This window comes from Erinaceus europaeus, chromosome 20 (genome assembly GCF_950295315.1).
Source record: "Erinaceus europaeus chromosome 20, mEriEur2.1, whole genome shotgun sequence".
Classification (NCBI taxonomy): Eukaryota; Metazoa; Chordata; class Mammalia; order Eulipotyphla; family Erinaceidae; genus Erinaceus; species Erinaceus europaeus.
Window position 1 is genome coordinate 34,025,205 of NC_080181.1, and position 12,966 is coordinate 34,038,170.

General features: G+C 42.1%; 1 protein-coding gene across 1 annotated transcript in view; it reads left to right on the forward strand.

Moving 5' to 3' along the window:
• Nucleotides 1-12,966, forward strand: part of LOC103121229 (beta-galactosidase-1-like protein 2) — a 58,758-nt gene that overhangs the window by 18,386 nt on the left and 27,406 nt on the right. Inside the window, exons 7-9 of the mRNA XM_016191942.2 lie at nucleotides 3,346-3,438; nucleotides 9,602-9,683; nucleotides 11,441-11,505. Of these exons, the coding sequence (XP_016047428.2) occupies nucleotides 3,346-3,438; nucleotides 9,602-9,683; nucleotides 11,441-11,505 (240 nt within the window). The remainder of the gene's footprint in view (nucleotides 1-3,345; nucleotides 3,439-9,601; nucleotides 9,684-11,440; nucleotides 11,506-12,966) is intronic.

The window sequence follows — 12,966 nt, forward strand, 5'->3', positions numbered from 1 at the left end:
CCACCCGATAAGCTTTCCCCCTGCAAGTGGGGACCTTGAGCTCAAATGTGGGTCCTTGTGCATTGTAATGTTTGCTCACCCAGGTGCGCTACCACCTGGCCCCAGGCAAATGACTTTTAACATGTGTCAGTCAAAGTTCAGGGCGATAGTATGCTGGGCTAGCTTCACGGCAGGAGACAGATGACCAGGGACACATGGCTGAGCGGAGAAGCAATATTTCTTTATTCACGAGCGAACGATTCAAAAAATTAATCACAACCCAAATCTGTCCTCTCTCCTCCGGCTGAAGATCCGGAACCAGGGAAGTACGTAGGATCGGGGGTGGGGAGAAGCAAGAAGCACGAAAAGGCAAGGACTAAACCAAAATCTCCTGGAGGCAGGGGGAGTGAGACCAAACCAATGTAACAGAATGACCATGTAAATAGACCACAACATCAAGCAATGTAACAGAAGGGATCCCAGAAGCAGAACTAGAAGCATACCAACAATTCCCCCTTTTCTTTTTAACTGATTGACCATAGTATCAGGAGTGTGGGATGAACAGAAACCTATATCGTACAGGCATTAAAAAAAAAAAAAAAAACTGGCACAAACATGGAGGAACAAGTAAGTGAGCAACAAGAACCAGTGTGATGCCAAGGGAAGGCCTGAGGGGGGTATTTCTTGCCTCTGTGGGCTTCTCTTATCAAGTTAAAGGACATTTCTTGCCTCTGTGGGCTTCTCAGGTATCACCTATAGAGTCCCAAGGCAGCTGGCTGCAGTCAGTCTTTGAGAAACCCAGCAGCATAAAGGGAAGCTGCTATAGTTTTGTGCAAAGTGTCCAAGAGGTGTACCAGTGAGTCCGATAGAAGTGCCAGTCCAAAGCAGATGTCCACGGAAGAATGCCAGGGGGTGGAATGTTGCATGAGGAAGGTCAGCCGCTGGAATTCTGCTTTTCTGTAGAGAACTTGACAGCTGCAATTTACTTACTTGTGAAAAAAAAAACTTGTAACAAGTTAGAAGTTTACTATAATTGATAACTCGATGATTATAATTGGTTTAAGTATCTTTATAAAATTGGAAGGTCTTTTTCATTTTATTTTAAGGCTCTTTAACCAATTTAAGTGCAATAAAATGTGGTAAGGCAAAGAATCATTGTTAGAGCCTCAGGCATGAGAATCATTAGCATAACCATTGCACAATCTATCTTACGCCTGGGCTAGTTTTACCTCTAAATGAGAAGGTATTTGAGAGCTTTACATATCAATAACGTCTTATTTAACCTTTTGTTACACCCATATAAGATGGAGACACACCCTAGGTGCGCACGTTTTATAGACCAAGTTAGTCAAAATATATTAATTTTTAACTAATTTTTACCTCAAACTTTAAATGTAAGTTAATTTTACCTTTATGAGAATTATGTTGAAAACCTTTTTCATTTAATTTTTCCTGGTAAGAATGTAGCCTTAAAGTTACATTTCTAACCTTAAAGTTAATGTTTACCAAACTTTAAACACACACATAAACATGGTCTTCAATACACAAGGAGAAAAACTTTTGTTACGAAGACATGTCATTTTAAACATGAATTTAGATCTGTACTGTCTTAGTTGTTCGGGGGGGTGCATTGTCCGGCGGTGGCTTCTTGCCCAACTTCAGCTCCAGGAATTGCAGTTTGCAATCACTGCACAGATCTCTGTGTATTATAGCTCTTCTGCCTTCAGAGCCGACCTGGGGATCTCGGCCAGGGGGCCCAGTCCCGGTAGGGAGCCCGCAGTCTCCGGGTGGTCCGGGATCTGCCCAGACTTCATAGCAGGAGGGCGGGTGGGCTGGCCATGCAGAAGGCGTGGGCCAAAGTGCCCCGCGTCCTGTGGTGGCAAGCAGGCTCCGGCAGGCAGGTGGTAGGCGGAAACCAAAGTGTGGCCCAGAGTGAAATGTTCCAGAGACAGAGAAACTGTCTCATGAAGAAAGGGCAGAGGCCTTTGGAAACCTCTTCATAAGTAGAAAAGCAGCCCATAGTGGATAGGTAGCCAAACGTCTTCACTTATCTGGGGGATGAGCAGGTTAGGCCCCACATTGGGTGCCATTTGTCAGTCAAAGTTCAGGATGCCAGTATGCCAGGCTAGCTTTGCGGCGGGAGACAGATGACCAGGGACACATGGCTGAGTGGAGAAGCAGTATTTCTTTATTCATGAGCGAACGGTTCAAAAAACTAATCTAACTAATCACAACCCAAATCTGTCCTCTTCTTTCTCCTCTGGCTGAAGAGTCCGGAGCCAAGGAAGTACGTAGGATCAGGGGTGGGGAGAAGCAAGAAGCACGAAAAGGCAAGGAGTAAACCAAAATCTCCCAGAGGCAGGGGGAGTGAGACCAAACCAATGTAACAGAATGACCATGTAAATAGACCACAATGTCAAGCAATGTAACAGAAGGGATCCCAGAAGCAGAACTAGAAGCATACCAAAAAACATGTACCTTTGCGTCCATTTAAGTGACGATGGAAAAGGTTAGAGAAGGAGATGAAGACAAACGGATATACTGAGCAAAGTTCCTGAGATGGGGGAAGGAGATGAGAGCCAGTACCCAGGAGGGGGTGAAACTTTTTACTCAGTCAACTGGAGCTCAGTCAGAAGAGGAGGTGTGAAGCCTCATGCTGAATGCATTGAGTGAAGGTGGGAAATGACAGGAGTTAATAATTTAGGAGCTTTAGGAAAGTAGTCTTTTAAGGAGCATTTGACCTCCTGGGTATTTTTCACTATGGAGTGAGAGAAAGTTTTCTGACCTCGAGTGAAGTTTGTGGTTGAGTTTAGGAAACCCTTATTTTTTTATTTTTAAATTATTTTTTATTATTTATTTTCCCTTTTTTGTTGCCCTTGCTGTTTTATTGTTATTCTTGTTGATGTCATTGTTGGATAGGACAGAGAGAAATGGAGAGAGGAGGGGAAGATAGAGAAGGGGAGAGAAAGAGTGACACCTGCAGACCTGCTTCACCGCCTGTGAAGTGACCCCCCCTGCATGTGAGGAGCCGGGGGCTCAAATCGGGATCCTTATACTGGTCCTTGTGCTTTCCACCAAGTGTGCTTAACTCACTGTGCTACTGTCCGCCCCCCCCATCTGGTTGTTTCTAAGCATTCTGTTAAGCGATTCCCCTGCAGGTGGGGAGCCAGGGCTTGAACTGGAATCCTTAAGCCAGTCCTTGTGCTTTGTGCCACCTGTGCTTAACTCGATGCGCTACCACCCGACCCCCAAGGAAACCATTATTTTATGGTGCACTGCAAATGGGTGTCAAGCAGCCAACTGAGCACATTCAGCCTTTCCTCACTCATAATGTCACTTTCAAACTTTCATTTTTTTGGTTCTTAGTACAAAGAGGGAGGCCCCATCATTGCTGTGCAGGTCGAGAATGAATATGGTGCTTATCATCTGGATAAGCACTACCTGCCATATCTTAAAAAGGTAAGTACTCCTTTACTTTTCTTCCATGTTAATGTACTTCTCCCACTTTGTTAGTTTGTGAAGCAGACATGTCCTGGGTAGCTTATCGATTGTGTTACATGTTGATATATGAAGATGCATAAAGTATTTGATCTTCTCATCCATTTACACTCTAGACAGTGGACTAAGAACTCCCTATACAATACCAATGTAAGGTTGAAAGTGATGTTCAAATGCTTTTTCTTCTTCTTTTTTTAAAACTTATTTAAAACCTATTTATTTATTTATTTATTTTCCCTTTTGTTGCCCTTGTTTTTCATCTTCTTTTTTTTAATTTATTTTTTATTTAAGGAAGGATAAATTAACAAAACCATAGGGTAGAAGGGGTACAACTCCACACAATTCCCATGTCCTGGGTAGCTTATCAATTGCGTTATATGTTGATGTATGAAGATGCATAAAGTATTTGATCTTCTCATCCATTTACACCCTAGACAGTGGACTAAGAACTCCCTATACAACACTAATGTACGGTTGAAGGTGATGTTCAAATGCTTTTTCTTCTTCTTTTTTTAAACTTATTTTAAGCCTATTTATTTATTTATTTATTTATTTTCCCTTTTGTTGCCCTTGTTTTTCTTCTTATAGTTAGCATAACTCTCTGTTGGTTGGTGCTTATGTAATATACATCTTTCTTTCTTTCTTTCTTTCTTCTCCTACTCCTCTTCCTCCTCTTCCTCCTCCTCCTCCTTCTTCTTCTTCCTCTTCCCCTTCCCCTCCCTCTCCCACTCCCCTTCCCCTTCCCCTTCTCCTCCTTCTCCTTCTTCTTCTCCTCCTCCTCCTCCTTTTTTGCTATCATTTTTATTGCTGGGGCTTGGTGCTGGTACTAGGAATCCACTGCTCCTGGCAATTTTTTTTTTGCCTTTATCTCTTTCACTCCCTCTCTCTCCCCTTCCTTCCTTCCTTCCTTCCTTCCTTCCTTCCTTCCTTCCTTCCTTCCTTCTTTCCTTTCTGCTTTACTAGACAGGACAAAGAAATTGAGAGAAAGGACAGGGAGATAGAGATGAAGAGAGAAAGACACCTCCAGATCTGCTTTGGCACTTGTGAAGTGTCCCCTCTGGAGGTGGGAGCCAGGGCTTGAACATGGTAATATGTGCACTTAACCAGTGAGCCACCATGATGGCCCCCTTTTCTTTTTGTTAATTTTTTAAAAAAATATTTATTTATTTATTCCCTTTTGTTGCCCCTCTTTTATTGTTGTAGTTATTATTGATGTCATTGTTGTTGGATAGGACAAAGAGAAATGGAGAGAGGAGGGGAAGACAGAGGTGGAGAGAAAGACAGACACCTGCAGAGCTGCTTCACCGTCTGTGAAGTGACTCCTCTGTAGGTGGGGAGCTGGGGACTCAAACCGGAATCCTTGCGCTGGTCCTTGAGCTTTGTGCCATGTGCGCTTAACCCGCTGCGCTACTGCCAGACTCCCGATGGCCCCTCTTTCTATTTTTCTTTCTTTCTTTCTTTCTTTCTTTCTTTCTTTCTTTCTTTTTTTCTTTCTTTCTCTCTCTCTCTTCTTTCTTTCCTTCCTTCCTCTTTCTTTCTTTCTTTCTTTCTTTCTTTCTCTCTCTCTCTTCTTTCTTTCCTTCCTTCCTCTTTCTTTCTTTCTTTCTTTCTTTCTTTCTTTCTTTCTTTCTCTTTTTTAAATATATACTCCTCTGTCTCTTTACTTCCAAAATTTCAGTATTCATTCATTTCAGTAGTTTAAGATGTACACTGTGTAAGCAGTGTAAATCAGAGCTAGTTAATTAATTTCATGAGAAGGAGAGACCAGAGAACTACTCTGGCATATGCAGTCCCAAGGACTGAACCAGAAGCTTCTCACATGCAAGTACTGTACTCTACTTCTGATCTCTCTCTCTCTTTCTGCCTTTAGGGTTACCAATGGGCCTCAGTGTTGATACTACGAATCCACTGCTCCTTGTGGCCATTTTTTCCCACTTTATTAGAAAGGGTAGAGAGAAATTGAGGGGAGGGGAGATAGAGAGGGAGGACAGAGAGACACCTGCAGACCTGCTTCACTGCTTGTGAAGTTTCCTCCCTGCAGCTGGGGAGTGGGGGCTTGAACACAGATCCTTGCATGGGTCCTTGCACTTCATACTCTGTGTGCTTAACCAGGTGCACCACTACCTGGCCCCCCTGAATTATCTCTTTTCAATAAGCAATTTAGTTTATGTGGCTGGGCAGTGGTGCTGGGCAATGGTGCACATGGTTGAGTGCACACATCATAATGTGCAAGGACTCTAGTTCTATCCCTTGGTCACCACCTGCAGGGAGGAAGCTTCACAAGTAGTGAAATGATTGCAGGTCTCTTTCTTTCTCTCTTCCTCTCCCTCCCCTCTCAATTTCTGTCTGTCCTATCAAATAAAATAAAGGAAAAAGCAAAAGGGGAAAATATTGTTTGTAGAAACATGAACACATTGTGTAGGCACTGAGCCCCAGTGATAATCCAGGTGTCAATTAAAAAAAAAATTCAGGGAAGTTGAGTGGGAGCGCAGCGGGTTAAGCACAGGTGGCACAAAGCGCAAGGACTGGCTTAAGGATCCTGGTGCGAGCTTCCCAGCTCCCCACTTACAGGGGAGTTGCTTCACAGGTGATGAAGCAGGTCTGCAGGTATCTATCTTTCTCTCCCCCTCTCTGTCTTCCCCTCCACTCTCCATTTCTCTCTGTCCTATCCAACAACATCATCAATAACAACAATAATAACTACAACAACAATAAAAAACAACAAGGGCAACAAAAGGGAAAAAAAGTAAATATATATATATATATATATAAAGAAATTTAGTTTATTTATTTCAACATAATTGTGCATAGTAACATATACATCTGCCGTATTAGTTTGCATTTGTTCTGCCTGCTCTGTGTTTCCTTTTCTTTTTTAAAATTTTATTTTTATATATTCTCTTTTTTAAAAAAATATTTTATTTATTTATTTATTAACGAGAAACGTAGGAGAGAGAGATCCAGACTTACTCTACTACATGTGCTGCTGGGGATTAAATTCAGGACCTCATGCTTGAGAGTCTGATGCTTTATCCACTGCGCCACTTCCTGGACCACTATTTTCTTTTGATGCCAGGATTACCACTGGAACTCAGTGTGGGCATGATAAAAGTATCATTCACAATAGCCATTTATTTATTATTTGCTATAGGAGAGAAATTGAGAGGGGAGAGGCAAATAGAGAGAGATACATGCAGCACTGTCTCACCACTTGTGAAGCTTCCTATTCATAGGTGGAACCTACAAGGTGCTTGAACCTGTATCCATGTGTATGATAATGTGTGTTCTCGACCAGGTGTGCCACTGGCTGGCCCCACTTCTTTTCTATTTCTTTTCTTCATTTATGTTGAGATTCTCAGTGTAACCATGGTGCAGGAACAATTATTGCTCACAGGCTCATATGTCTAAGAGAGGTGCATGAAGACCTTTCACTTTTTCAGGGTAAAAGCAGTGAGTACAAATAATGAAGCCCCAAGTCTAAGCTCCTGGGTCTTTTAGTCACAAGTCTAAAAAAGCAACAAAGAAATTCCAATGGGCTTAGTCGAGCAGAAAGTAACACATAAATAATAGAGGACTAATAAATAGGTTAAGCTAATAGTAAGCAGAGCATGTAGTTCCAAGTACAGTGCCTGTACATTCCAGATCTAATCTCAGTACATTTATGACTGCTGTGTTTGGTAACACATGTCCACCTTAACAGGTGATGGATTGAGCAAGGCTTTTGCTCTGGAGCTGGTTGCCCCTTGATTTTGTCACTGCTTGAGAAATCACATACTGTTTACCTGTATAAATGTTTTCCAACAGCTTTGGATAGTGTGCTTCCATTGTCATCCTCTTTCTCTCTCTCTCTCTCTCTCTCTCTCTCTTATATTAAAATAGCTGTTTATCTGTTAATACCATGTAAGAAATTTAAACAAGTTACACTATCTTAAAAAACACAGCTAAGTGTAGGGGTAGATAGCATACTGGATATGCAAAGAGACTCTAATGTCTGTGACTCCAAAATCCCAGGTTTAATCCCCCTGTATCACCATAAACTAGATCTGAGCACTGCTCTGGTAAAAAAAAAAAAAAAAAAAAAAAGTTCTTTTTTTGGGCTAGGCAGTGGTGCATCTGCTTAAGTGCACATATTACAGTGTACCAGGTCCCCACCTGTAGGGGGAGTGCTTCATGAATGGTGAAGTAAGGCTGCAGGTGTCTTTCTGTCTCTTTCTCTCTCTATCTCTCCTTCTGCCCTTAATATCTGTCTCTATCAAATAATAAATAAATAAATAATAAGTAACTCTAAATCCCCCTACACACAACTAATAAATGAATTTTTAAAAATTTATTTACTGGGGAATTAATGTTTTATATTCAACAGCAAATACAATAGTTTGTACATGCATAACATTTCCCAGTTTTCCATATAACAATACAATCCACACTAGGTCCTCTGTCATCCTTTTTGGACCTGCATTCTCCCCCCCAACCCACCCCAGAGTCTTTTACTTTGTTGCAACATGCCAATTCCAATTCAGGTTCTACTTGTGTTTTCTCTTCTGATCTTGTTTTTAAACTTCTGCCTGAGAGTGAGATCATCCCATATTCATCCTTCTGTTTCTGACTTATTTCACTTAACATGAATTTTTCAAGCTCCATCCAAGATTAGCTGAAAACCTTGAAGTCACCATTTTTAATATCTGAGTAGTATTCCATTGTGTATATATACCACAACTTGCTCAGCCACTTATCTGTTGTTTGACACTTGAGTTGCTTCCAGGTTTTGTCTATTACAAATTGTGCTGCCAAGAACATATGTGTACACAGATCTTTTTGGATGGGTGTATTGGGTTCCTTAGGATCTATCCCCAGGAGAGGAATTGCAGGATCATAGGGTAGGTCCATTTCTAGCCTTCTGAGAGTTCTCCAGACTGTTCTCCACAGAGGCTGGACCAATTAACATTCTCAATAGCAGTGCAGGAGGGTTCCTTTGACCCCACAACCTCTCCAGCATTTGCTGCTGTTACCTTTTCTGATGTATGACATTCTCACAGGAGTGAAGTGGTATCTCATTGTTGTTTTTATTTGCATTTCTCTGACAATCAAAGACTTGGAGTATTTTTTTTTTTTATTTAAGAAAGGAGACATTAACAAAATCATAGGATAAGAGGGGTACAGTTCCACACAATTCCCACCACCAGATCTCCATATCCCATCCCCTCCCCTGATAGCTTTCCCATTCTCTATCCCTCTGGGAATATGGACCCAGGGTCGTTGTGGGTTGCAGAAGGTAGAAGGCTTCTGTAATTGCTTCCCCACTGAATATGGGCATTGACTGGTCGATCCATACTCCCAGTCTGCCTCTCTCTTTCCCTAGTAGGGTGGGTCTCTGGGGGAGTGGAGTTCCCGTACACATTGGTGGGGTCGTCTCTCCAGGGAAGTCTGGTCAGCATCATGCTGGCATCCGGAACCTGGTGGCTGAAAAGAGAGTTAACATACAGAGCCAAACAAATTGTTGAACAATCATGGACCTAAAGACTGGAATAGTGCAGATGAAGTTTTGGGGGTAGTCCCTGTAGGCTTTTGTGTACTTCTGCTTTCAGGTATATATTTCATGTGTTTCTCGGCCTTTTGGATCTCTTCTGTAGTGAATATTCTGTCCGTGTCCTCTCCCCATTTTTGGATGGGGTGTAAATTAATTTTAAAATAAGTTCTTCCCTCCCCTCCTCATGAATTAGGAATCCAAGAGAAATAACCATAAAGTTGTTTTCTTTTCTCCTTTTATCTGTAGTACTGCTTCAAGGCTTGTGAAGCTTACTCCCTGCATTTGAGGACTGGGGGTTTGAACCTTGGTCCTTGTACATGGTAATATATGCCCTCTAGTGGGTGTGTCACCACTCACGCCCCTAGACTGGATATTTTAATTGGCACTTTGACCTTGTTGAGTGTGACTGAGATAAGAGTTGATGTATTCTCTCCAATTTATTCACTTTTGAGTAGTTAGATGGGAAAAACTAGACTTCTCATTCCATGTCCTCAGCTTCATTCCAGTATTTTTTTGCCTTCATTTTTTTTTTTTTCTCAGAGAGACACAATTCCTTGGCACTAGGGAGAATTTGCTTACCTGCTGATTTCTTCACAGGCCCTGCAGATAAGAGGGATCAAGGAGCTTCTCATGACTGCTGATGCTGGGCAAGATCTGAGAAACGGCCATCTAAAAAACGGTGCAGTTTTGGTTTTCTCCTGTTTCCTCTACTAAAGACAGAACAGTCTTTGCTTCAACAGTAGTCTGTTGTCTTCTCTTTCCCATTCCCTTGATGAGGACCCTTAGTTTTTGGGTAAAGTGGTGGGAGTTAAGTGAAGGAGCCAGTTTCCTCCTCTCTTTCACACTCCTATTCTTTACTGCCAGAGCACCATCCTAATCTATCTTTTGTGACCACAAAAGGGTGGGGCTTGGCAGGGACCAGAGTAAGTGGTCTGTCATTGCCAGTCTTCTTCACAGAGTGATAGGAAGTAGATGTGGTGTCAGAAAGTACAGGAATGGACCCTGTCCCAGGGGCTCAGAGAGTAAATCGGTCTAGGGAATAAAAACAGCAAATAGGGGGCCAGGCAATGATTGAGCTCACGTTACCATGTAAAAGGGTCTGGGTTCAAGCTCCTTTCTCTACCTGTGGGGGGACAGTTCACAAGTAGTGAAGCAGTTCTCTTTTTCTTTCTATCTCCCTTTCTTTTCTCAGTTTTTCTCTGTCCTATCAAATAAAAGAAAGGGGAAAAATAGTCCCTGGAATCAGTGGAGTCATGTAGGTGCTAATAAAAAAAAATCTAAATAGAGGGCCGGGTGGTGGTGCACCAGGTTAAACATACATAGTATGAGGTGTAAGGATCCTGGTTCGAGCCCTGGCTTCCCATCTGCATAGGGTTTGCTTCACAAGTGGTAAAGCTGGTCTGCAGGTGTCTATCTTTCTACCCCTCTCTGTCTTCCTCTTTTCTCTCAATTTCTGTCTGTCTTATCCAATGGAAAAAAATGGCCACCAGAAGCAATGGATTTGTAGTGCCTGTACCAAGCCCCAGTGATAACCCTGGAGGCAAATAAAAAGGAAAAAAAAAGACCTAAAATAACAATGATAGACATGAACTATCAAGAGGATATGGGTTGGTGCACAGGGAAATGTATAAGGCAGTGTATAGACAAATAGAGCCAGAGAACAAGGTTTTTAAAAATTCTTTAACCCTAACAATGGTGTCAGGCATTGTCTCTTCTGCTGGTCTCTCTCCCAGGTGTTGTGGGGACCCTTCATTTTGAAGGGGATGTGCCATAATAGGGCTTGGAATTTGAAGTCAAGTGTTCAACAGTCAATTCTGAGATCTTAAATTAGATCTTAGATTATTCACCTTTCTGGGTTTACTTTCCTCATCTGGCTTTCCTTTCTTCCTCAGTATAATATGACTCATTTTCACTGCTCTTCTTATTCTCTGGATCCATCATTGCAAATGCTAAGCAAGTAGATGTCTCTGAAAGCATTTTTGTAGAGTACACATGTGGACAGGAATATAAGATGCATCTTTGTTCTTAACTGTATACCCCACAGCTTTAATGAGAACTCTCCACGCCGTGGCTATGAACTGGCTGGGAGGACGTGTGAATTGGAAGTGTGGGAGGATTGAGCCCCAGCTGGGTCCAGAAGCAAGCTTTTCCTTTGTCTTACTATTCTTTAAATTTTTAAAAAATTATCTTTATTTATTTATAGGGTAGAGATAGCCATAAATGGAAAGGGAAGGGGGAGATAGGGAGAGAAACAAAGAGACACCTGCAACACTGCTTCACCACTGACAAAACTCTCCCCCTGAAAGTGGGGACCTGGGGCTTGAACTTGTGTCCTTGTGCACTGTAATGTGTGCTTAACAATGTGCGCCACGACCTGGCCCTGTCTTATCATTCTTGTGGGGTACTTCACACAGAGTTCCTCTTTTTTCTCCATAGTACTCGCCACTCTTCACATGAAGAATATTAAAAAAAACACATATGAGACCCTCTCTTCAATTCAGGTAAGGGCATTTTAGACAGGGGATCTGCTTTGATTCTTGCTCTCTGCTCATTTGTTGAAATTCTCAGTGGTGATTAGTTTACAGCTTGGACCTATTTTGCCATTGAAGTGTCTTCCGTAGGTGGTTCTAGACCCAACTAAGTCAAATGCCTATGCCCACAAAAAATGGCTCATAATCCCCTAGAAGAATGCAAATGTGAAACACATTGTTCTCCTGGGCAGCACTGATAGGAATCCTAACAGCAGTCCAGAGGCCCTGCCTCAGATTTCAGGAGAGGGGAACATGTGCATGAATGGGCGCAATCTTGGCAGTGCAGGGGCCAGCTCCATGGGCACAACTTCTGCATAAGGGAAAATCTTGGCTTCAAGTTACACTGCACTCAGTGAGTTATGGCTCCTTTAAGAATTTATTCATCACTCACAGTCCTCCAAATGAGTTGGCAGTTCACTAGCCATTTTATTTTGTTTTTTAATTTATATTTATAAAATGGAATGATTGATAAGGCTATAGGATTACAGGGGTATATTTCCACACAATGCCCACCCCCAGAGCTCCATATCCAATCCCCTCCCTTGATAGCTTCCCTACTCTTTATCTCTCTGGGAGTATGGACCCAGGATCATTGTGGGGTGCAGAAGGTGGAAGGTCTGGCTTCTGTAATTGCTTCCCTTCTGAACATGGGCATTGACAGGTTGATAGATACCCCCAGCCTATCTCTTTCTTTCCCTAGTGGGGCAGGGATCTGGGGAGGTGAGGCTCCAGGACACATGGTGGGGTCATCTGCCCAGGGAAGTCAGGTTGGCATCATGGTATCATCTGGAACCTGGTGGCTGAAAAGAGTTAAGATATAAAGCAGAACAAATTGCTGACTAGTCATGACCATTTTTACCCTACCTATCTGCATGATACCTTAGGCATTTTACCTTTATCAGATTCCCAGTTGATCCTCCAATCCATTTGCATGGACAAAGAATGCTTTTATTATATATATTAATTTTTAAATAAAAATCTCATTTTAATGTGAGACAAAGATACACAGAGAAAGAGAAAAAACAGAGCACTATTAGGTCTGGCATATGGTGGTGCTGGGGATTGAATTTGGGACCTTGGAGCCTCAGGCGTGAAAGTCTTTTACATAACTACTATGCTATCTTCCTGACCCACAGAAGGTTCCTCTTAATCCTTTTCTCCTAGTCCAAATCTCCTAAATATCAAGTTAACAATAACATCATGATGATAGAGTAAGAATGGGGTGGGGAAAAATAAAAACAATGGAAACAGCAGAACTTGGATTGGAGTATTGCACCAAAGTAAAAGACTCTGGGTTGGGTGGGGGGAGAGTATAGGTCCAAAAAGGATGACAGAGGAACTAGTGGGGGTTGTATTGTTATGTGGAAAACTGATAAATGTTATGTACAAACTACTGTATTTACTGTCAAATGTAGAACATTAATACCCAAT